The sequence below is a fragment of the Ahaetulla prasina genome, chromosome 7 (assembly GCF_028640845.1).
Source record: "Ahaetulla prasina isolate Xishuangbanna chromosome 7, ASM2864084v1, whole genome shotgun sequence".
NCBI classification, from domain to species: domain Eukaryota; kingdom Metazoa; phylum Chordata; class Lepidosauria; order Squamata; family Colubridae; genus Ahaetulla; species Ahaetulla prasina.
The window spans coordinates 52898297-52925419 of NC_080545.1; the positions used below are offsets into that span (position 1 = coordinate 52898297).

Sequence of the window (27123 nt, forward strand, 5' to 3'; positions counted from 1 at the left end):
AACCACTCTCATAATTCTTATCTGACAGCAATGTTTCTTTTTTTCTAAAAGTCACCTCTGGTTCACTTTATGTCCTTACCAAACTGCCATTGTGTTTCTCTTGTTCAAGCTGCCAATGTACTCATCGTTGCTCTGTCTGTATAGTAAAGAGTTCTATAATAGAAGCCATTATTTCAACATTGTGACTTTTTTGTATGTGTAATTTTTACAGTCCTCCATAGACATTTCAAAACATTGAAATGTAAGGCAAGTAACAAAGCAAATTGAACTCTTACTGGAACAAACAGTTTTGTGACTTTTTTTTCCAAATGCCCTACACAAATGTCTTATCACTTTTGAAATTGCTTCAAAATAGGACATTTTAGAAATTTCCTTATGAAATTTATATCTGTCACAATCCAAACATTCTCTTAGCATCCCACAGTAATTATAAGGGGGAGCACTCAAAGTAAAACATCCATGATAAAACCTAGAATAAAATAATAAACAAAATCCTGACCTCAGTAATTCAAGATCATAAATCACACATAGACGTCCTATCATTCACCCTAGACTCTGTGGAGCAACTTTATTTTCAAGTTTCCAGACAGCCAAAACTACAAGGGCCAACTTGATTTCTCATGGGAAATTATTCCATAGCAGTGCCAATGAGCCTCTGTTTCATATCCATTCAAATGCTGGTGATTGGGGATCAACAGCAGTTTCTCAGTTTCAGCAGAACATGGAAGCTACATGTGCTGCTTGTAAGTGGAGTCCAGAATGCCAGAGTTAGAAATATTGCCCAAGGATCTGCTGATATAGTCTAGAGAGGAATTATTTAGTCTGTCATTTGTATCTCAACAACTGTCTGATTTGATACAGCAACCAATCAGGATAGGTACAGATTTTAATGGATAGTTAGGACTGCATAAAAAGAATCTCAACCAGCCTGCCTTCCATTGACAATCTGTATACTGCATGAACCAGAAAGAGGGCAGAGAAAATATCTACGGACCCCTCACATCCTGGGCATAACCTACCTTAACTTCTCCCCTCAGGATGCCGCTATAGAGCATTGCATCCCAAAACAGCTGGACACAAACCTAGTTTTTCCTCCCATACCCATCACTCTGCTAAACACATAATTCTCACAGCACTGTCTCATTTCTCATCTTTTCTCATCTTCTCATCTTTCCTACTATCTTCTTATGATTTATCAATTTCTCTTTGTAACTTGTAATTATGATTGTAGTTATGATTTGCTGTTTATATATGCACTGTGAGCTTATGCGCTGGAGACAAATTTCTTGTGTGTCCAATCATACTTGGCCAATAAAGAATTCTATTCTATTATTATTATTATTATTATTATTAATAATAATAATAATAATAATATTAATATTATTATTTGCATTTATATCCCGCCCTTCTCCGAAGACTCAGGGTGGCTTACACTATGTCAAGCAATAGTCTTCATCCATTTGTATATTATATACAAAGTCAACTTATTGCCCCCAACAATCTGGGTCCTCATTTTACGTACCTTATAAAGGATGGAAGGCTGAGTCAACCTTGGGCCTGGTGGGACTTGAACCTGCAGTAATTGCAAGCAGCTGCTGTTAATAACAGACTGTCTTACCAGCCTGAGCCACCAGAGGCCATTCTATTCTATTCTATTCTATTCTATTCTATTCTATTCTATTCTATTCTATTCTGTTCTATTCTGTTCTATTCTATTCTTCTTATAGAGCAAATATTGTGGTGGAGGTGAGGGGTAGTGGTGGTGGTATGGCCACCAATCAGCTGTTCTAGCTGCCTATCACCACCAATTGCAGCCCTGCCTATTGCTGCCATTCGTCCCATGGCCATGCAGAGGTGGCAATTGATGGCGATTGACAGTGGCAACGGTGAATGGCAGCAACAATTGGTGGCTAGAACAGCTGATCAGTGGTATTCCAGGAGGCCGATCCAACCGTTGATCAGCTGCTTGGCAGCAAAGGCTCCAGTGTTCCCCGGCAATGGTGAACAATGGCAGCAGTGACAGGCAGTGGTGGTGACAGCCGGCAGTGGCAAACACCGTTGCCACACCAATTCGCCTCCCCCCACTGCAATATTCACTCTATAAGATACACAGACATTTCCACCCACTTTTTTGGGGAAAATAGTGTGTTTTATAGTGCGAGAAATACAGTAGTTTGGCTTAAAAAGTAAAGCAAGAAAATTATTTATTAGTTTTGGCCAATCTATCAATTTATTTTCATTACTGTTTTCTAGTAACCTAGTAGCTTTCTAGTAGCTTCTTTTCCATGGAAGAGCAAAGTCACCCAAGTTATTGGAAGATTACAAAAGTCATCTAAGCAGCCAACAACGAAAATTTAATTAACTGCATTAAATATCCATTTCTAACATAGTCAGTTTAAGCTAATCATACATTTTTAATGACTAGTTATATTATTGGGATGGGAGGGATAGACAGAGTTTATTATGTTCACAGACAAGAATTCAAAATAAAACACATTAAAAATAAATTCAGTACAAATACACAAAACAGAATGGGAATGCTATAATTGGCAGTGGATTTACCAGTGGGAAGCATCTAATTTTACAGGCAGTATAAACATTAGGTATGTTCAAGGAAAGTAAATCTTTCTGATTTGATAACAATATATACATATATTATATCAGCCCTCCAAAGTTGATGTGGGGAAAATATTGAAGCATTCCAAAATTAATATTCTTTGAAATTTGGAAACAGTTACATGATGCAAATATCTTGTAGATTTGAAATTGCAGGTGCGGGGTTTGAATGTTCAGGAAAACATTATTGTTGGGATTTGACTTTGACATAGACATTGAACATGATTTTATTTAAATAGGAAGCTGTATATAGGCCTACGAACCATATTTATATATTTCTTATGACTATTGGAATTTAGTTAAGCAGCATCCACTAGTATGTATCCGTGAATACAGAGAATGACAAGCCATTCTCACATTTCTGTCCAGCTATCTTTTCAGTGATTGTAACATATGTGGGTATATTCCTAGTTTATTTCCTAGTGTATTTCCTAGTTTATTTCCTAGTTTATTTGTGGGACAAGAAAGCAATTAATTTAAAGACATTCTTTTCTCTGAGGGCACCTCTCCAGGTTGCCTTACTGCTAGAGTCTGACTGGTGTAATCCTATAAGAGTTGGCACTAAGTTTAGTTAGCTAAAGAGCTGCTTGCCAAGACTTTTGGCTGAACTTCTGCTACTGTGTCATTTAGCTTGTTTCTGTCATTTGTTGTCATGCTGCTACTATATGGTTTTCATGTTTGTAATTTAGTATATAGTTTTAATTTTTAAAAGGTTTGATTTATTTATTTGGTTTACTCTAATCCACTTTATTTCTGAGGAATAGTGAACCAAAAATGATTACTTATAGGTGTATAGATTGCTCATTTGCTTCGAGGAAGCAAAGGCATGTACATCTGACATTTGTTTGCATACTCTGTATGGATAAAATGTTTGTTTCCCTAGAAAACGCTGGTACAATTGTTTGCACATGGTTCTTATGAAAATAAACACAAGAAGCAAAATGAAACAAGTAAAAACATTACATGCAGTGTTTCCAGCATAAGTCTCAGATCAGACTGGAAGTGATTTATGACAAGAATTTTCTTGGCAGTCCTGAAGGGGCTTTTTTCCTGATCACAATGATAGTGATGTGTCATTGTATAATAAAATGAATCATTCAAGGTTTAAATGCAGAAAAATGGCACAGAGGCTGATTAAAAAAAGTAAAGACCATTCAAGTTTTACTTTTTGTGGTGACTCCTTAAATTGGAATGTGCTTTATAGAGCTCTACTCACATGTAAGCCAACATAAGTCTTTCTAAATGTTATTGTTTCTCTCTCTTTCTCTCTCTCTTTTCCTGTTTCCCTTCTCTCTACTCTGCAGATTTACACTGACTGGGCTAATCATTATCTAGCAAAATCTGGCCACAAACGGCTGATCAAAGATTTGCAACAGGACATTGCAGATGGAGTTCTACTAGCAGAAATCATTCAGATTATTGGTAAGTCCCATGCATTTAGCCATAACCTGAGAGATGACTTCTGGGTCAGGATATAAAATACAACAGAACTAGAACAAAGTGTTGTGAGAGATGATCATTAGATAGTTATGTTTCAGTCTCTTTATTTCTCTTCTCTATGCTTATTTTCAGAAATAAAGGCAATGCTTCCTAATATTTTTAAATGTTCAGAAATTTTGATAAGGGTTTGTCTGAATCTATTTGTATGTGGTTCATCCCCTTTATAGCCCAAGGACTGTGTTTCACACACTTGGCAGACTAAAATGAATGCTTCATTAAGCCATGTGTCTCCAATGTGTGCATTTTATTAACTGGAGCGGTTTATACTTTCTGAGATGACTTGAAACTGTATCTTGATCCCACAAAAACAATTGTGGAAGATTTCATGTCAGCAGGCGTTTGGCGAGGTCTGGAGAATTAGCAGCAACGTTCTCTGCACTTCCCCTTTGCATGAGGGAAGGAACTGCCGCTAACAAGAAAGACTGTTATTGTACATTTCAGCGTGCTGAGAGCAAAGTTCAGTATGTGCAAAATACTTGTGTGCCTATTTGCTTTGTCTCATCTTGTCTTGTTGCCTATTCTCAGACATGATTTTTTTTTAAAAAAAACTTTACTGCTTTCTTTTAGCAAATGAAAAAGTTGAAGATATCAATGGTTGTCCTCGAAGCCAATCTCAAATGGTAAGAATTAAATGTATGTATGTATGTATATGGCTGCGTGCATGTACACACACTCATGTTATATATATTTATATTATAGTATATTGATAACTGTCACATTTGCATTATACTGAATGTATACTTCTGGAAAATACAAATCAGAAAATTGTTTAGGGGATATCAAGAACTTAAGGAAGAAACATCATTGATACTTGCAAATAGATTGCCAGTGTGCTCTTTTCCTAAATTTCTGTGTCTTTCAGATTTACACAAATCATTTCATTTCAGAACACAGCAAATGGCAGAACCAATTTTAAGTGGTGTCTTTGTGTCTGGACTACTGGTTTGAAATATGGGGCTTGCCAGCTTTTAATGAATATAAATAGTCTTTTTACTTGTCCACAATATAGTCCAGTGAAATAGCCTGACCGCAGAGCATTTTTTGAATCATATGCTATTCCTGCTGGAAGAAATGAACCTAAAGAATGCATTGAAATACAGTTTATCATCTGAGGAAAATTCATCTACTATCCAGAATGAGTTTTAATTTTTGGAGCATTTAAATTTATGACTATAAAATAATGGAAATGATACTTGGATTTTTTTTGTCACTCAGTTCCTTCAGTTAATCTACTTTATATTGTTGCTGGGTTTTATTTGTTTGATATTTTTAAGCTTCTATTGATTAATTTTAATTGCTTAGATATTTCATCTGTTAACACTGCTTAGGTAGATATTTGAGAAAGGAGCCTGTTACATTCATTCTCTCACAGGAAGCTGGTAAAATTAACTCTTCATTGCAAGAAAGTGAAGAGGTACTTGCTTGTTAAAGCAAAATCAACAGTAGCTGTTATCTTTTTTTAAAAAAAATATTTATTCATTTTCTGCAACCTTGCTTTTTATGTCATTTGTATTGTTTTCAAGGAGTCTTACAAAATAGGTTTTTCTCCCACTGTAACACTGCATTACATCAGAGGTCAATAATATATTGCCAGTAGATGTCATTAGCAACCTTTATTATTATTAAACCATTTAAAAAATAAAAACAGCTAAACATTGATAAGACTCGAAATCTCATAAGATGTGAAAAAAAATCTCTCTTCACATAATAGGAATAAGGGATTTCAAAATACTGAGATATTATCGTGAGACTCCCAAAGGTGCTTTTCAAGGAGCAACTTGACTTTCTTGTTTTTCTTTGACATATTATTGTGAGAGATTTTGGATGGGAGGGAAAATTGCTGTAATTTCAAATATCATGAAATTTTGAGTCCCTGTCCTATTGCGTAAGCATTATGTAAAACTTCCTGGTATCTGGAGAAAATGCCAAATTCTTGCTTTTCTGAAAATGTAAGATGATCTCTGCAAATAAAGAGCTGGTTTAATAGACTGATTAAAGTGTAGGGAAATAGAATAGAATAGAATAGAATAGAATAGAATAGAATAGAATAGAATAGAATAGAATAGAATAGAATAGAATAGAATAACAGAGTTGGAAGGGACCTTGGAGGTCTTCTAGTCCAACCCCCTGCCCAGGCAGGAAACCCTAAACCACTTCAGACAAACGGTTATCCAACATCTTTTTAAAAAGTATGATTGGGAACATCTAGTTTCAAGTCAATCTTAATAACAGAGGCTTGCTGGGTTACTGTAGACAATCATTCATTGTCAGCTAGACATGCTATTGTACATGTTTTTTGCTATGTATACCTTCATACAGTCTTTTTTAAAATAAAAAATCTTAAATGATATAATATTGTTGTTCCTGATAACAAAAAAAGATTTTTAAACCTTCTGCATCAAAAAGGTCCATTTTCCTGCCCACCATGATCCTATTCTTTAAATTGTTTTTCTATAGATGTGGATTACAGTTACTAATGAGCTATGATGCTGCTGGATAACTTTGATTAGATTATGTATTAAGATAGTAAAATTAAAAAGGAGAAGAGGGATTTCAAGAGAAGATTCCCGGACTTCCTGGTTGGCTCCGTTGGCAATGGAGGTGATCTTTCTGGTCACCAACCTCTGGATCATGTTGGACTGCTAAGACAGCAACAATCAGCTGTCCAGCAGTTCGGAAACCCCCCTCTTCGGGAGAAGAAGCGGTGGTGAGCAAAAGGAAGCAGAGGTAGAGCTTCCCTAGAGCTCCTGGAAGATACCAGGGGGCTCGAAGGGTTAAGCCCCCTCAGAACTTCAAAGTGCTCCAGATCTGAGGCTTTTTTCCTGCTTCGGCAGACCTAATTGCCGCGACCAACTTCCGGGACCAATTTTAACTTAAAGAAGATAATACCGGACTGAACAGAAACAGGAGAGCTCTAATTATAAAAGCAAGTAATCAATCAATTCCCTGTTATTTTTTTTTTTTAAGTTTTGGATTTGACTTCAAAGTGAAAATGGCGATCGTTCTTTAATGAGCTACGCAGTTGAAAACGAAAGTGTTACAATTCTCTGTCTGCTGTTTATTGCTGAAGGCCAGCTGGAAATTTTTTTTTAAACATTGTAATGAGAAGGGAGAAGAGCTCGAGATACTGAGACTGATTTAAAAAAAAAAAAAAAAAAAAAGAAAGACTTAAAAGGTTTATACATAATATTAGCCGGGACCAATTTTAACTTAAAGAAGATAATACCGGACTGAACAGAAACAGGAGAGCTCTAATTATAAAAGCAAGTAATCAATCAATTCCCTGTTATTTTTTTTTTAAGTTTTGGATTTGACTTCAAAGTGAAAATGGCGATCGTTCTTTAATGAGCTACGCAGTTGAAAACGAAAGTGTTACAACTCTCACTGTCTGTTGTTTATTGCTGAAGGCCAGCTGGGAATTTTTTTTTAAACATTGTAATGAGAAGGGAGAAGAGATACTGAGACTGAAAAAAAAAAGACTTAAAAGGTTTATACATAATATTAAGTTAAAGAGAAATTTTAAGAGATGGCAGCAAAACAATTAAAGTCAACTGTTACAAAAACCCCAGGAACATTAACACCGGGAGTCTCTCCAGCACATACAGCAGATACAAAATCACTAAATTTGGAAGCACTTCAGGATAACCTGAAAGAATTTATGAAAGAATCTCTTAACGATGCTATGAATTGGCAAACTTCCCAGATAGAGGATAAGTTTAAATTAATTACAGAAGAAATGTCAGAGATGAAAAAACAGATGTTAGAAATTCAGACTGGAAATAAAGAAGTTAAAGAAGGTTTGGTGTCAGCAGTACAGGGTCTGGCATCAAATGTGATTTTATTGGAGCAGGAAGTAGAAGAAATAAAGAAAGTTAATTTAAAATTGGAAAATAAGATTGAGGCAGTTCAAAGTAAAATGGATAAAGTTGATGATGAAATTGTTTTGGTACAATATAGAGCAATGGAACTTGCTTTACGAATCCGTGGACTTAAAGAATGTAAATGAGAATTTGAAGCAAATTTTTCGGAGGCCTTTGCAGAGATTTTGGCAGTTCGGCCAGTAGATGTGGCATTTTATATTGATAAAATTTATCGTGTGAATTCCTGGATAGCAAGACAAAGAAATCTTCCCAGAGACATTGTTATTTATTTTACTACTAGAACAGTGAGAAATGAGATTTTACAAGCTTTTTAAAGGAGACAAGATTCAAGCGGCCAAGATATTTTAATACTAAAGGAAATTCCCCAAAATGTTGAGAGGTAGGAAGGAGTTTGCTTTTTGGTGAACGAACTTAAAAACGTCAGATTGAGTATAGATGGGACATCCCAATTGGTATAATAGTTTACTATGAAGGAAAGCACATCGTCTTAATACAGTCAGTAAAGCACAAGAGTTTTATGCTTATGTGCTTAAGGCTGAAGTCCACCATCTCCGGATGGTAGGAGAAAGGAAGGTGAAATTAAAGAAAAGAAGTGATAGTAATGGAAGAAGACCGTTTACAAGCGTTGGATGTGTCTAAGATGGGATCAGAGATTCCAAAAGAGCCAAGGATGACAAGAGCAGCTGTCAAACGCAAGGAACAAGAAGAAAAGGCTCAACAGGCTCAATCTGCTATTACCAAGACGGAAACAGTGGGAGGAGCAAGGCCCAAAGAAACATATGATTTGCGGCTGGTGCTTCAAAAGTTTCGATTGCTGATAATGGCAATTAGACTTTTATCTTGGAATGTCAATGGATTAAACTCACCACAAAAGAGAAGAAAGATATTTCATTATTTGAAGCAATTTAAAATGACATTGTATGATTACAAGAAACACATATTAGAACATTAGACCAGAAATATTTGATAAATTCGAAATTGGGAATACATTTTGTTGCATCTGCTACAGAAAAGAAGAATGGACTAGTTGTTTATATAAAGAGTAATTTATCTGCAACATTAATTGAAGCGGATAATCAAGGAAGATATATTGCTATTGGACTTTTATTGGAAGGGAGGAAAATACTTTTAATAGGAGATTATGCGCCAAAACAACAACAAGAAAAATTTTATAAGTTATTACATAAAAGAATAACATCTTGGGATTATAAAACTTATATATTAATGGGTGATTGGAATGGAGTGATGGATACCCAGAAAGATAAAAGAAGTCTTAGAAATATTTCCAATCGTGTAAAACTGCCAAAGGCATTCTTTGATTTGATGGAAGATTTAGAATTGAGAGATGTATGGCGAGAACGCAATGAAAAAGAGAGAGATTTTACATTTTTTTCTGACAGACATCAATCTTTTTCTAGGATTGATTTCATTTTAATTACTAATGATTTGTTTTTCAGAGTGAAGAAGACAAAAATTTGTTCTAGAACCTTGTCTGATCATAGCCGGTATGGATTGAGTTAGATCGGGAAAAAGAGGCCAGGAGGTCGTGGAGGATGAATGAGAACTTGTTTAAATATGAACAAAATGTAAATGAATGTAAAACTCTAATGAAGGAATTTTTTTCTTTGAACATGGATAAAGGGACACCTATAGAGATAGTTTGGGACACCAGTAAAGCTTATATGAGGGGAATTTTATTAGAGATGAATAATAAATATAGAAATAGACTGCACAAAAGGCGAAAAGAACTAGAAGAGGAAATTAAAAGGAAGGAGCAGTTATTGGTAGGCAATCCAGGAGATAGTAAAACAAAAGAGTCAATAAATATATTAAGAGGTCAATTTAATATGTTAATGGCAGATCAGGTGGCAACTAATTTACAATATGTAAGACATAATTTGTTTAATAATTCTAATAAACCTGGAAGGTGGTTAGCATATTTATTAAGAAAGAAACAGAAACGACGTATAATTGATAAAATAGAATATAGAGGTAAGGAAGTATATCAGCAAAATTTGATTAAAAAAGCTTTTTTAGAATATTATACTAAGTTATATTCTAGAGATGTGATTAGTGATAAAGATATAGATAGATATTTACAGGACCACGGTATTTTAGAAATTACAGTAGATCAAAGGGAAGAGTTGAATCAATTAATTTCTTCAGAGGAAATAGTGTTTGCAATTAAGCAGCTTAAAGCGAATAAAGCACCAGGTACAGATGGCTTGACAACTACTTATTATAAAAATTTACAAAATGAGATGATTGTACCACTTAAGGAGTTATTTAACAGAATACAAAGGGGAGGAGAAGCTCCTCCTTCATGGAGGACAGCTTTTATTTCATTAATACCTAAAGAAGATCGAGATGGTGTTAAACCAGAGAATTATAGGCCAATATCGCTTTTAAATACTGATTATAAGATATTTGCTAAGATACTAGCGAATAGATTGATGCCACTGATGAATCAATTAATTCATAATGACCAATCAGGATTTATTAAGGGGAGACAGATGAGATATAATATGAGACAAATTGTAAATTTACTTGAATATTTGGAAGGAAACAGCCAGGTTTCAGCAGCATTCCTCTTTTTGGATGCCGAAAAAGCTTTTGATAGATTGGATTGGCAGTTTTTGTTTAAAGTAATAGAAAAAATGCAATTTGGGGATTATTTTATTCAAGCAATTAAGGCTATATATCAAAAGCAAACAGCTCAAATAATAGTAAATGGTGGATTAACAGAATCTTTCAAGATTGAGAAAGGGACTAGACAAGGATGTCCCTTGTCACCATTATTATTCATTCTAACTTTGGAAATATTATTGAGTAAGATACGTGGTTTAGATCGAATAAAAGGAATTAGAATTAAAAATCAAGATTATAAATTAAGAGCGTTTGCAGATGATTTGGTTGTTTCTTTATCTCAACCAATACATTCAGCTGTATATTTGATGGAGACAATTGATCAGTATAGTAAGGTATCTGGGTTTAAAGTGAATCAACAGAAGACAAAATGATAATTAAAAATATGAATACACATCAGAGGAAGAATTAGAAAGAATAACTGGATATGAAGTAGTTAAAAAGGTTAAATACTTAGGAGTATACATTACAGCATCGAATGTAAAATTATATAAAAACAATTATGAGGTATTGTGGGGAAAAGTAATTAAAGAAATGGAGAAATGGAAGAAGTTACAATTATCATTGTTGGGAAGAGTGGCAGCTATAAAAATGAATGTTTTGCCTAGATTTTTATTTTTGTTTCAAATGATTCCAATTTTGAAGAAAGATGCAAATTTACAAGAATGGCAAAAAGGGATTAATAAATTTGTATGGAAGGGTAAAAAACCGAGGATAAAGTTAAAAATAATGCAAGACGTTAGGAAAGAGGGGGATTAAAAATGCCTAATTTGAAATTGTACTATGATGCAGTTGTTTTAACTTTAATTTCTGATTGGATTAATTTAACAGAGGAAAGGATTTTGAATATAGAAGGTTATGGTTTGTTATATGGATGGCACGCATATGTAATATATGACAAGAAAATTGATAAGACATTTAAGAATAATATGGTCAGAAGTGCGTTGTTGAGGATTTGGAAAAAATATCAATATAAGTTAGATGGAAAGATACCAATATGGACCATCCCCAGACATATGATAGAGAATATAAATATATTACAAAAAATGGAAGTTATCACTTACAAAGAGCTTTTGACTATGGAAAAAGGGGAATTACAGTTGAAATCTAGGGAGAAAGTGAGGATGAAGGAAGAAATTATACATGGTTCCAGTATGGACAATTGCAATCTAGATGGAAAATAGATCAGAAAATTGGTATAAGGCAAAGTGATGATAATCTGGTAAAACAAATAAAAGATCAAGGTCAACAGCATATAAAGAGATTATATAATGTATTGGTTGAAATTGATTCAGAAATGGAGTTGGTTAAAGATTGTATGGTAAAATGGGCACAAAATTTTCAACAACCTATAATGTTAGAAACATGGGAAAAAATTTGGGTGAGGAATGTTAAATTCACGCAAGCACAAAATTTAAGAGAAAATTTTCATAAAATGTTTTATAGATGGCATTTAGATCCTAAAAAACTGTCATGTATGTATCCAAATGTGAAAGCAAAATGTTGGAGATGTGATTGTGAGGATGCTACCTATTATCATATATGGTGGACTTGCAAAAAAGTTAAAGCCTTTTGGATTAAAATATGGTGGATTATGCAGAACATTTTGAAAAAGAAGATCAAGTTTGTTCCACAGTTCTTTTATTAGGAATAATCTCAGATTGCACTGTTATAGAGACAAAACTGATTCTGAATTTAATAACTGCTGCAAGATTATTGATTGCACAATATTGGAAGAAAGAAGACTTACCTACAATTGGAGAATGGATTAGTAAAGTATCAAATTTAGCAGAAATGGCAAAAATTTCTGCCTACTTGAAAGACTGTACACAAGAAAAATATATATTGGAATGGAGGAAGTGGATTGATTATATTCAAAATAAGTATCAGATTAAAAAATATCAATTAGTTTTTGAGTGAAGTTAGGAATTATTATGTATTAGCTTAAGAAAGACGGGAACTGATAGTGTGATGGTGTGAAATGGAATATGTTTTATGTTATATTTTAGATTATGTTTGTTAGTTACAATACCCTGTATTCTGTTCTGGGAAGTCTCGGGGAAGGAGGCGGGAAGGGAAGACTATAAATTGATTGGTTGCCATTGTACAGGAATAATGGTAGAATTAAACAAGTTGGAATGGTGTAATGTCGGGACTGCTCGGCAAACACTCCCGAAGGAAAGGGTAAGGAAAGAGGAGTAAAGAAGGAAGAAAGTAGGTAGGTAGGTGGGTAGGGAGGAAAGAAGGAGGAGAAGAAAGGATAGGAGGAGGAGAAGAAGGAGATAGAGGGTTAGAAAGGATGGTAGTGAGAAGTGGGAAAGAGGAGGGGAAGTAGGAAAGCGAGGAGAAGGTGGTGGGGGAAGTTTAAGAAGGATGAGAAGGGAAGAAAGGATTAAAGGGGGGAGTGGCAGTCGAGCAGCCCTGACTGAGTATAATTTGAGTATAGGACTGATTGTTGGATAAGTGATTGTATTGTACACTGGTCAAATTGTGGGAATTATTATGGAAAAATAAAAATTTTTTGCAAAAAAAAAAAAAAAGAGAAGATTCCCAAAGGATCTGTCAAAAGTAGATTAATGAATGTCAACATTTTAATGCAGCTAAGGAGGAGAAGAAGAAAGTATTCAGAAAATTTTGGAGTCATAGTAGATAAGTCAAGGAAAATTGCCCAATGTCTAGCCGCCATAAAATTCTATGTCTGGAAACATTGAAAGAGAACTAATAGAAATGCAGCCAATATTATGATGTCCTTATAAATCTATGATGAGACCACATTTGGAAATAATGTATACAGTTTTAACTATCACACTTGAATATTGTATTTAATATTCTACAAATTCTACATCAGTATATTTATTGAAGAGTTGAAAAGAACCCTTCTCCCAAAAAGGCAATCAAAACAATATCAGTGATAGAGCAGCTTATCCACTGAGAAAGACCTATAGCATCAGTAATTCTTAATTACAAAGGGGATATGAGGATATTCAGTAGACAACAGGAAAAGGGAAATACAGATTTTGTCCAGCAGTTCTACTGACTTTGTAGTATTCCTGGTAATTATTATTTTTTTTGCTACCTTCAGAATCAGAAGTGGCACATGTTGAATATTAGATGCCAAGGAATAACAGTGATAAGAGATAATCATCTTTTTATTAAGTCTTCTGAATAAAGCTGATTAAGTATTAAGAGATAGATTGTTGGCTGTTCAAGCAGGGTTTTTATGAACCTCTGGCTTTCCAAACATTGCCGAGCTACGTTCCCAGCAGCCTTCACATTTTATTTGCTGCTAGCTGCGATACTAGTACAGAAATAAGACTAGTTTTATAAATATTTTTCATAGCAAATTAGCTTTAGACACATTTTTTACTTTTTACATCTTTTCATGCTTTACAGTAATTTAAAGTAATCTTTTCAATTTTAGTATCTTTGTGTACAAAAATAGGTTGCTGGGTGGGAACTATGATACCAAAATGGCATACAGCAATAGGCATATTAACACTAATATTGTTGTCTTTTTTGGCTTAAAAATTGAGCAATTAACATATTTGGAGAAATATTTTGGGATCTGGAAAAACTTAAAAATATAGTGTGACTTTTATGCAGTGAGTCTGCTTCTTATTAAAGGAATATTGTCAAAGTTAGTCATCCTTAGAACACGTTGTTTTTTAAGGAAACATTTAGCTTCAGAAAAGCCACATGTTCAAAGTTCTGCAGATTAAAGCAGGAAATGGCCAAATTTCAAGTTAACCTTCTTATATTGATGATGCATTTGCCAAGAGGGTTACCTTTTGTTCAGCAACAGAATTACAAAAATATATCCTATTTATCTCAGTGGTGGTATTCAATTTTTTTTTACTACACGGTTCTGTGGCCGTGGCTTGATGGGCATGGCATGGCTTGGTGGGTGTGGCATAGTGGGTGTGGCAAGGGAAGGATACTGCAAAATCCCCATTTCCTCCCTATCAACTGGGACTCGGGAGGCAGAGAATAGATGGAGGTGGGGCCAGTCAGAGGTGGTATTTACTGATTCTCTGACTTCTTCATAATTTCCACTACAGGTTCTCTAGAACTGGTCAGAACCTGTTGAATACCACCCACGCTATACCTACGTGCACACAGAGGTCTGTCTCCATATTGAAATGGTTCTCTGCTGAATGAGAATGGCAAAACCAACTAATGCTGTTTTTTAAACTTTATGCTTTCATTAATTAATTTGATCCTCTGAATTTCCAACCAAATTATAAATTAAACAATTCAAAATGTAACATCCCAGAAACCTTATTAATACAGTCCAAATCTGCTCTTTTTCCCTTAGCTTTTTCTAGGCAACAGTACCATCCATCATACAAAGCATTTTCAGATGCAGCCTCTTTGACAGCCTCTCCCATCTGGTATCCTTCAGATATGGTTGAACTAAAACTCCTTATATATACCCAGCCAGCATTCTTGGTGATAATTGCAAGACATCTGAATTTCCACACAAGGCTACTCTTTCTGGATACAGGATAGATATAAAAAGGCAGTGCAATCTCTCCTTTAGTTTTACTGCAGATCTCAACGTGCTTTACACAGGATTTGGGTCATATAGAAATCCCTTTGTAGTATTGTATGTCAGTTCTTTCATGTTTCAGATGAAATTGTAAACTTCATAAGTGTGACCAGAGAGTGTACCTTCATTATAAACTTGGACTGACTTCTCTTTCCATCTGTTGCATGTATTTCTCAATCTGAAAAAGATTACTAAAGGTGATATATTCAGATTCATTTCAGTGCATAGAATTTGAATTAAAAAAACAGTTTTTCTAGTTTGTATCACTTCTTCTTTTCCCTCCCATTCAGCCGTGCTCTTTTTATGTATTAAGCTATTATATCCATATATTGTACATCAAAATATGTACAACAATCTATTTTCACTTTGAAGTTGTCATGGATGAGTAAATTCTTGAGAAGTATTTTTAATAAAAAAATTGGAATGGAAATTAATAAATTATTATATGTATTATACAGTACCTCTTTCAATTACATCTTGCAGAGTTGAATGAGGGATGCATTAAATTCATTGGCATTAGAGCTATGAGACTTATTGCTAATACGTGTTGTAGGAGTTTAGTATAAGTAGTTGGTATTGATATTTAATTCAAAGCATACCCAGTGTTGGAAAAATAGATAAAATAAAATGTCAGTTTTTGTTCGTGTTATACATTAACTAGTATTCAAAGTTCATTGAAGCAGTAAATATAAAAAAGATGTAAATACTCTAGCAACACCTGTTTGCTGAGGTAATAAATACATTTTTGTCAACCAGAAGGATTAGAAAAAAAATGTTAGCCTAGAATGGTATAAGGGAAAAATGAGAGCATGCTAAATATACAAGAATGCTGAGAATGCTTCCCACTATTAAAAATAGCATCAATAAAAGCATCTTCCTCACTGTGTATGACTAAGAGAAAGATACAGAACCAACTGGAATCTATAACTGGATGAAATTGTTCAATAAATAAGATGCTGCTAAAACAAACATTTAGCTATTGTAAAAGTGCTAAGGGAAAATATTTAGTATGGCCTTTCCCAACCTATGTCTGTCTAAACTCAGTCCCAACATTTTCAGCTGGTGCATTTGATTTCTCTGCTGGTTGGAAAATCTTAGACCTTGTTTTGCAATTCATCTAAGGGAAGAATGACCTATACATATTTATTCCATTTGGAAAAAAAAAGTAAGGTTCTGGAAACTGGTAAATGGCAACAGTCAACATATAGCAGCAAAAATTCTGTTCATGTGGAAAACTGAGTGTAGTTTCTGCCTCATAATCTGCACAAAATATTACATTTTTGTAATGTATTCCATAGTGTACTGTTTTGTAATGTATTCCGTAGTGTACTGTTTTGTGCAGGGGCAGATCTGAGACACGCCTAGATTCTTCCATTCATGAGTTCTGTCAGGTTTATTTGAAAGTAGTTGGGTAGCATCTCTCTGAAAACTACTAACTAATTGGACTAGTCACATTTCAATTTCAATGCCAGGAAAAAGTTCTATTCAAGACATTTGAGTCATGTCAACAGATGTAATGGTATGAGAAGGAATGGGAGGCAGGGCAAAGAAATGCAACCAAGAGAATGTTCAGATAAAAGGCAGCTGAGCCTGCAGCAGTAATTTGTGTGGGGCAAGGAGCTCAGAAGGGAGTCTCCCTAGTTTCTTGGGCTGTAAAATGGAGGAGAGGGAGATACTTTCAGATGAGCAAGAGTCTCTTAATGTAACCTTAAAATAAAATAGAGTTAGCTGATCTGTCTGGTCTATCTCATAAGGCTGACTTTCTAAAATACTGTGTTGCTTCTGAAGGGGCAGATTGGGCAAGGATCATGATGGGTCTGGCAATTGTCCAAGAATGCTCAATGTTAAAGCCATTTGAAGACATGTTACCCCACCCACTTTCTAGTGTGCTAAAGATGTGTGCTACATTCTTTGGAAGAATATTTAGTTTAATATAGTATAATTTAAAATATTTATCTCTCTCCTAGACTTCGAGGCAAATAATGAAATGCTTTCCCCTTCTTTCCTTCCGTTCTTTATATGCTAGTATTTTGAACAGGGAAAATTAAAAGAACTTGTCTGAAACTATGTTGATGTTCTACCATTCATTATAGGTGGTACTTAGCTAGATGCAGCAATAGTATGACTCATGAAGTAGTTTCTTATATTCAGTGGAAGAGCCAAGCCATCTTTTAACCTCAGAGAGCTATAAATCTCTCTAAAATGAAAGCCAGCTTATCTGTAGCCACAACTATGTCAAAAACATAAAAAGGAACTTGGTACTTGAGGATTGTATTCACTGTTTTACATAGTTGGTTTAAAATATTAGTCAGAATTAAAGTTGGACAATACTATTATATTTCTGCAAACACTTCCTGAAAAAGGAATCTCTGCAGTAAATTGATTTTCCACTGTTGTAAAGATGTTAAAGAATTCTATCTAGAACTAATCAAATCCATTTGCCTGCCTTTGATAGAAGCTAGGAAAAAGAATATTTTTATATATAACAGTAAGGAAAATAGGACATAGTAACTCCAAGTCCACATAAATTCTGGTGGTTACAAGCTTCCACAAATTTTAATGGTTACACTCACCAAGCTTTAGTTTGACTTAAATTTAAAGAACCCATTGACTGGACAGTTTGAATGCAGGCAACAGCATCCCGAGTACTGATGGAAGCAGAAAGAAACTGATGCCTAGAATGGGAGATTCAAATAAAGTGGCCCCATTATTTTCCCTGTGGGTCAGGCAGCCAAGATTGGCTTTTAAGGCAAACCCTGTATCCCCAAATTATCCTATTCAAGTGCTTGTATCATAAAATAGACAGAAATATTTTATCCTGCTGTAAAATGAATTAAATGATTATGAAACAAAAAGATCAATTAGGGTAAGTTCTTCCCCCTTGGTTCTTCTCTCAAACTTGGCTCCTAGGAACCAATGGATTTCTACAATGAGAACTTCAAACCACACTAACCACCAAGATTGTATTGATACTTTCCACCTTTCTCAAATAACAGCTACAAATTGGTTCTGCCTTCAGCCACCATAGTGAGGTGCCAATGCTTCAAATCCCAGCAAAGCACACATGAAGTTCAAAGAAAGCAATCTCTCTTGGTAGAAAAATGAAGGGTATTTTAACTTAGAGGCCTAACTCCAAATTAAATCCAGATGAATATAACAAGAAAGAAGTATCTCTCTTCCATCTTTAGCTGTCTCAGTCTGAAAAAGCTGCTCAAGATACTTGACACAGGATAGCTATGCAAGAATTGTTACTGCATGGTAGGATAAAACCACATAAAACAGTTCATTCTTGCCTATCAATGTGAGAGTTAAAAGCTCTTTCTTCTATTCACAGAATTTAAATCCAGTGCTTTCTGCCTTTTTCATGAATTAGCAAACATCTAACTTCACATTTTTCATCCTTTGACCTAGATGTTAATAATTGAAATAATCAATAATCCTGCACTGAGAAAAGCTGACAATTATAGGACTGATGCTTTGGAAAGTGAGGTTTAGCAGCAACCATAATATAAAATGATCTCCATTCCCATAGTATAAATATAGCTGGGTGACATTTGCTCTAATTTTAAAATTCCTTTTAAATGGCCTTTTTAAAATGAACATTGTTTTAAAACTTGCATTTTAAATATTTTCTTAAAGGATAGGTGGCTTTGTTATTTAAGTGTTGTTGTCATTAGTTTATTTTATTTATTTTATTTATTTAATTTTGTCATAACAATATACACAAGCATAACAAGCATAACACAAAAGATTATATAATATATAAACATATATATGAGGAGAAACAAGGTAGTATAAGCATATATATATATAGGGGAAGAAACAATAGGACAGGAACGGTAGGCACATTTGTGCTCTTATGCACGCCCCTTAGAGTCCTCTTAGGAATGTGGTGAGGTCAACAGTGGATAGATTTTTAATAAAACTTTTGGGATTATGAATAGAATTTTTTTTTATTGGCCAAGTGTGATTGGACACACAAGGAATTTGTCTTGGTGCAGATGCTCTCAGTGTACATAAAAGAAAAGATACGTTCATCAAGGTACAACATTTACAACACAATTGATGGTCAATATATCAATATAAATCATAAGGATTGCCAGCAACATGTTATAGTCATACAGTCATAAGTGGAAAGAGATTGGTAATGGGAACTATGAAACGATTAATAGTAGTGCAGATTCAGTAAATAGTCTGACAGTGTTGATGGAATTATTTGTTTAGCAGAGTGATGGCCTTCGGGAAAAAACTGTTCTTGTGTCTAGTTGTTCTGGTGTGCAGTGCTCTATAGCGTCGTTTTGAGGGTAGGAGTTGAAACAGTTTATGTCCAGGATGCGAGGGATCTGCAAATATTTTCACGGCCCTCTTCTTGATTCGTGCAGTATACAGATCCTCAATGAAAAGAGACCACAAAGTCAGGTAATGCATTCCAAGCATAGATAATTCTGTTACAGAAATTGTGTTTTCTGCAATCTAAACTGGTGCGGTTGACATTAAGTTTAAATCTGTTGGTAGCTCTTGTGTTATTGTAATTGAAACTGAAGTAGTCATTGGCAGGAAGGACATTACAACAGATGATTCTATGAGCTAAACCCAGGTCCTGTTGAAGGCGACAAAGTTCCAAGTTTTCTAGACCCAGGATATCAAGTCTGGTGAAATAAGGTATTTTATTGGTTACGGAGGAGTGGAGAACTCTTCTCGTAAAATACCTTTGGACACGCTCAACTGTATTGATATCAGATGTATGGTATGGGTTCCAGACAGGCGAGCAGTAATCAAGAATTGGCCTAGCAAATGTTTTATATGCTCTGGTCAGTAGCATGGTGTTTTTGGAAAAGAAGCTACGTAGAATTCAGTTAACAACTTTTAGAGCCTTTTTTGCTATATAGTTGCAGTGGGCTTTGGCACTTAAATCGTTAGATATAAAAAATCCAAGGTCTTTGACTGGGTGGAGGTCATCTGTGAGTAATGTCCATCAAGCATGTACTTAGTGAAGTATTAGTACTAGATTCTTTTTTCAAGATAAAAAGTGGCATAAAATAATAATATAATCAGGGGTGGGTTTCAAAAATTTTAGCAAGGGGTTCTCAGTTGCTGGGTGGGCATGGCTTACTCAGCCTCCTCCACCAAAGGGGGGTGTTTTGCCCTCCCCAGGCACTGGAGGCCTTCTGGAGGCCAGAAACGGGCCTGTTTCCAGCCTTCCTGAACTTCTAGTAGGCCCATTTTTTGCCCTCCCTGAGCCTCCATGTGTGCCTTGCACTTACCTGCATCCAAAACAGGCCACATGGGGGCTCCTGGGAGGGGTGGGGTGGGTGAGGCCTGCCAGAAGTGGGATTTGGGGGTTCTCCGAACTGCACAGAATCTTAGCTAGAGATTCTCCCCAAACCCTGCGAACTCCCAGCAGCCCACCCCTGTATATATTGTTTACTATGTAGTGATTACTGGGTAAGCCTCGACTTGACTGTAATAGAGCCCAGAACTTCTCCTAATGGTCATTAGTTGAGGCACTCACATGACTGAAGCCAATTTTATGACTTTTTTGCAGCAGTCACTGAACAAATCAATGTATTCCTATGGCTATTCTTTTGCTGGAGATTGGGCAAAAGGCTGAAAACCAGCAAAGAAAGTCATAAAAAGCAGTCACAGGACATCTCTAAGCCACGTCTGTCAAACTCATGGACCATGGACCGGGCATTGTCCAATCACGCGTTGCCCATGCCCACGCCCGGTTTAACAAAGGGGAAAAAAAGTTGCAATACGTCATGTGACACTGCCATGACAATGTGAGTTTGACATTCCTGTTCTAAGCTGTTGCATAACTCACTTAAACTGCTATTAAGAACTAAGTTAGTAAAAGAAAATTCTAGATTGCTAAACAGAATAAAGGCTATTTTTTTCTACTCTATTTTTTTCATGCTCTATTTGGTATGTTTTATAAATATTAATGTTTAATTTTATGAAAACAAAAAGGTTTTATTCAAGCAAAAATAGCTGAATTTTTTAGAATAAAATAATATATGAACCTGTGCTCCATTTCTCCATTGTTACATTGTCATTTGATATTTCTAAAGCTTTACACTGTTGTACAACAACATAATATACAGGTCTTTAGGAGTCAGGCAGACTTGTCAATTTGACTAACAAAATAAATGAATGAGAAGATTTCATTTTCATTTCATAAATGCTTTGTTATGCAGAATTTTGACTGTTGTCATTCTCTGACACTAATTATTGGTTCATAAATATTAAATATTTGACTATGGGGTAACATATGAATTTTTTGTCTAATGCACATACATAAAGGTGCAAGCACATCAATATAAACATGCAATCTAATGCATGCACCAGAATCCCTCAGTTTTTTTTTTATTTTTAGTTGTCTTGTACTATACCTCAGTTCCCAGTCATAAAAGCAGTGAACATTTGATGGGAAAGATCAGAGTCCATTGTCTCTGAAAGGTGGAAGTTGGGGAAGGATATAATAGATGTTTTAAATGACATTTCTTTCTGAGTAACTCTGCAGAGCATTGCATAAAAGTTCTTATTTTGCATCTGGAAGTTTCTGTATTGATGCTATATTATTGGCAGGGCTTTTTTTTTTTTTTTGCTTTTTCTTATTTGGATTTTAGATCAACAATATTGATTGCCAGTGAAGCAGTCCATTATATGGAACCAAAAGAATTACAATCATAGACTGTTTCTAATCTCTGGAAGATTAAATTCACCATCTTGATAAACTCATCTTCAGACACACACTCTTTCTTAATAATTACGGTCTGCAATTTGGAAATTATTACAATAGATTAAAAACTGCTTCCGTTTTTATCACTAACAATGTATTTGTTAATTATTTCCTTAGTTCTGCTTTTCTATAAGATAGTATCTTTGGTTGGAGGAAGCTAGTCATTTTGATAGTAGGAAGAAAAAAATAGATATCAGCAGTGATAGAAATCTTAGAAGATCAATTGTTCTTCCTTTGTTAATTATTAAGAAGTTTACCTACAAAATTGAAAATGGACTTTATATTTTATCTTTTGGAATCCAATGCTGGCTTGGATTGGCAGTGCTAATTTTTAGAATCACTACTTCTAGTATCCTTAGAGACTAAGGATATCTGCATAATTGATTCATCAGATTCATCAGAAATAATTATGCAGATAACTTTATTCAGTTTATTTTTAAACTCCTCTTTAAAAGCCAAGCATAATATCACAATATTTTTCTTTCTTCTACTTCTTCCCCACCCATTGAACTCCTACATTACAATGCAGATGGTATCTCCTGGCATTCACAATTCTGAAAAGTAATTTAAAATGAATAGTTAAAAAATTCAAAACTTTCAAAATTATTTCAGAATGATTGATTTCACTCCTACAAATCATTGCAAAAGTGATTTTATAGTTCATTATGAATTATACTCCGTGTACCTTTATTAGCTGGTCTGTTAGCAATCATGGAATCCCTAACCATTAGAAGAATAAGTTCATTTTTAGTTTATAGTAATGTATCAAAGAAAAACATAAGCCCAGAAATGCAAATAAAAGGAAAAAGACAAAAGACAAGACAAAGAGGAGTGCTGTGAGTCAATGATGCTTTTATTACTCAGTATTAATTATCATATGATCATTCTATAATTAATTATATTTGGAAGAAGGATAAGTAATGTCTACCAGAGAATGGAGATCAAAGCTACTTTTAGTAATGCCAAGATTAATGATAATAGACATTTTTAAGACAAGCCAGTAGAATTTCTGTTTACAAATGAATTGTTCATGTAAGCCTATTAATTGAAAATCATACAGCATTGACTTCCAACCCTTCATTTCATTTAATGGTTTCCTTTTGTAAAATATTAACACAATGAATTCACTCACCACCTTGAATATTCAAGGGTTTAAGCATATAGAGCATATAGACATGGGGAAAAAACAAAGATCTTTGTGTATATTTTTCTGATGCTTATTACCAAGATTTGTATTGTTGGAATTAAAAAATCACTACTTAACATATTGCAATGGTGGCATGGCTAACCTTTCACGTGTGTGCAAACCCCCAAATGCAATATGCACATGCCCCAATGCATGTGTGCACATCCCATTCACATGCCCCATGCAGGTGCACACACCCCTGTGCATGCGCGCATGGCCTCCCTGCATGCACCCTTCCCCCCGTGCATGCATGGCAGAGACCCAAAGACCAGTTGGCCGGCGGGTGGCACGCACGCATGCGCAGCAAAGCTGAACTGGAGTGACAGCTCTCATGCCATCCCTGGCACGCATGCCATAGTTTCGCCATCATGGACATATTGCTTATATCTGACCAAAATATGCTAATATATTGATTGGTTTTATACTCTGGCTTTTTTATGTCATATACACATGGTTGCATATGCAGAATTCATTAATGTCCCTAATCACCATTCAGATTACCTTCAATAAAATTTCTGTGTCACCTTTCTTCAAACTACATACTGGTCTTTTAAATGTGAATTTTTTACATACAATGATTTAAATAGGTAATTCTTATACTCAAAAGATTGGAAGCATCCTGAACTCTCAATGAATGCTAATGCATAAAATCATCAACAAGCCATGTATGTGTGCTAGTATAGCAATAGATCTAATATACAGATCTATTGATAATGTTTCTCTTAATGGCATTAGGCTCTTATAATAGTGTAATTTATAAGATTTTTTTTTGCCTGGGAAAAACTCTTGTTTTCAATTTTAGCAGCAAACAGCCATATTTTAGTTTCAGATAGTCACTTTAAATAGAGTGCCTGTAGAGATTCTCATATATTGATACATATATTTTATTCACACTATTGATACTTTTTATTCTTTAGAACTGCAAGTAAAGGTTCTTAAATTCAGACTTTTTTTCTGAATAGTTACCCAGAAGATTATACTTTTATTGTTGCATTAGCTATAGTATTGCAAAATAAGTATTTCTTTCCATATTTATATTGCTGACATTTGCATTATGAGTTTTATAGGTTTGATTTAACCAAAAAGTTCAAGCTTAATTTTAGTTTGCAGTAAAAGAAATATAAATTTCAACATTTATTTATTTATTTATTTATTTATTAGATTTCTGTGGCTGTCCACCTTAATCAACTCTGGTGATTCACAACAATAATAAAACCAATAAATAAAACAATGTTAAAACCATAATTGTCTCCTTGAGATGCCCTACAGCAGACTTAGTTACTTTCCTTCCATATTATCTACTTATGCAATCTTATTCTAGAACCTTAATAAAAAGTCAAGTCTTAACAGCCAAATTGTTTTGGACAACTAGAAGGTGAGCCTGTTGAATCATCAGTGGCAAGATGTTTCATAAGGTACGGGGAACTTCAAAATGGCCAATTTCCAAATATTCACAACATTGCAAAATTTTAGGTACCTAATCTATTCCTAAGAGGTCTGTAAGGGGCGTGCATAAGAGCACCAACGTGCCTACCGTTCCTGTCCTAATGTTCCCTTTGATTGTATCCAATTCATATAGTTATTTCATACTTATGCTTATATATATATATGATTATATATCGTATGGTTATTTCTTGCTTATGCTTATATATACTGTTGTGACAAATAAAATAAATAAAAATAAATAAAATAAATAAATAATAAATAAATAAATAAATAATCTAGAAGGATGAGAGATTTTTTTAGGGAAAAGTGGTCCTGAAAGTAACCAAGTCTTGCCATGTATGGCTTTAAATGTGATAAGCAGCATCTTGTGTTTGGAAGAAAACTGAAAGCCAGTGCATCTCACAATAAAGATGAAACATTGATAATCTCTGTGTAGAGCTGCATTCTGGACCATCTAGTGGTCTTTGAATGCAGTCCTATGTAAAGTGCATTGCAATAATCCAGCTGGGGGTGATAAAGGTGCAAGTGACCTGATCAAGGATTTCTGGTCCAGGAAAGGATGCAATTGGCATACAAGACCAAAGGCCGCCTGACTGAAGCAGGATCTGTGAGTCTGAGTATGCACCAGCTTGGTCCAGTGGCTGTAATGATAAATCTACCAACCTTGAGGTGGGGAAACAAAAACCCTAAGCCACTCTGTTTTGTCAGGGTTGAGTTGAAGAATAAGTTGCTCTTATTCAGATCCATACTGATGATACCACACCCTATGCTGTTGGATGACCTCACACTGCAGTTTTATGTGGTAGTTAAAGAGAAGTGAAGGAGCATCCCATGCTGCAATTGCTACCCCTCCTCACCTACCAACTTGAACCAGCCATGGAAAAGGAGGAGAGACACTGCAAAATGGTGCCTTCCATTCCTAACTCCTGAAGCCAGTTCAGAAGAATACCATGGTTGATGGTATTAAAAGATATTGAGAGATCTGGGAAAGCCCAAACAGTGGCATCATGCCCATCTGGGTCCTCCAAACATCATCAAATGCAACCAGTGCTGTCTTACTGCTACATCTTGTCTTGAATCAGACTAAAAAGAGTCCAGGTAATCTGCTTCATCTAGGGCCTTCTGAAAATGCATGCCCAACTATCTACTCAAACACTTTCCCCCGAAAGGGAAGGTTGAAGTTGGACAAAAGTGACCTAGCATGCCAGAATCCAAGGAATTATAAAGTGGTTAATATTTCTTCCAGAAAACTGCTATTAACTATAGCTTGTACTCATTCATATATGACCTGCCAGGATGCCTTAGCTACCCAGGATGGCCAGGGGTCCAGGATACAGTTAATCAAGATCATCATCTGGAGGACCCTGCCTTCTTTCTTGAGATTAACCCACTCCTTCCAGATAAAAAATGTACCTCAGTCATCTCCAAAGGATCTAGCCAGAGTAAAATTGAGTAATGTTATCTGCCAGATGTCTAGAGTATTATTCACAGTGGTCCTACAGGACTCTTCCAATTCTTCCTTATCTTACCTTACCATCTGACGATGCAGTAAGGACAGCAAAGTAATTATGTTTCTCTGCATTTTTTGCCCCAAGGTAAGTCTTAATAGAGGCTCATACCTGTGTTTAGTTGCTTTTGATGCTTTGTCTTCCTTCAGCAACATTCTAGACATCTCTTGCATTGCTTCATCTCATAAAATACTCATTAAATCAAAACCCATTAAATCAAAACTTTTTATGAGATCCATGTGCATAGAGAGTCCACATAGGCACAGTTCAGTCCAGAGTTGCCTTCTCATTTCAAGCAGCAATGAGGCATCTGCTGAACTACATGCCAGAGCTTCAGGAAAAACTCTTAAGTTCCTTTGAAACTTCATAGTGTTAATTGAGGACCTAGAACAAGCCATTTCAAAAAGTTCCTGAAAAGACAAATCTACCTTCAACATACAGTATTTTCTCAGAAATAAATCTCTAATTTCTGAATTTGGAAGTTGAACTTGTTAGTTTTGATTTGACAGAATAATTTGGGGGGGGGGGGAAATGAAATAGAAATTCCAAAATACACATTTTTTATTCTGCTTATTCCAATTCCTAATATGAATGGCAATATTACCAAGCAACATTGTAATTAGTCAAACTTTACCCGATAATATATTAGCCTCATAATTTGTTAGTTATTATTGATTTCAGAGAGCTATTCCAATTTTGATTGAAACAGTATTTTTTTTATTATTATTGAAAGAGTTTTAAAAAACAAAAACATTTTTCCCCCTTTTTTCCCCCTCCCTCCCAAAAAAAAACCAAAAAAAAAAAACCCCTTCCCCCCTCCCCCCCCCCGGCTTCCCGGGTCAATCACAAGGTATTATCACAATATAAACTTATGGAAGGAGCTCTTAGAATTCGTGGTATGCAAGAAGAGCGAGGAGAAGACTTAAGAAAAATTATATCAGAAGCATTGGCTGAATTTATTGAAGTGGACCCCCAAGAGGTAGCTTACCAAATTGATAAAATATATAGAGTTAATTCCTGGATTGCAAGACAGAGAAAGCTTCCTCGGG

At 35.0% G+C, this 27123-nt stretch overlaps 1 protein-coding gene across 1 annotated transcript in view; it reads left to right on the top strand.

Moving 5' to 3' along the window:
- The window catches only part of NAV3 (neuron navigator 3), a 576609-nt gene that overhangs the window by 380964 nt on the left and 168522 nt on the right, over positions 1-27123 (top strand). Inside the window, exons 3-4 of the mRNA XM_058190061.1 lie at positions 3921-4038; positions 4684-4736. Coding sequence (XP_058046044.1) covers positions 3921-4038; positions 4684-4736 — 171 coding nt within the window. The remainder of the gene's footprint in view (positions 1-3920; positions 4039-4683; positions 4737-27123) is intronic.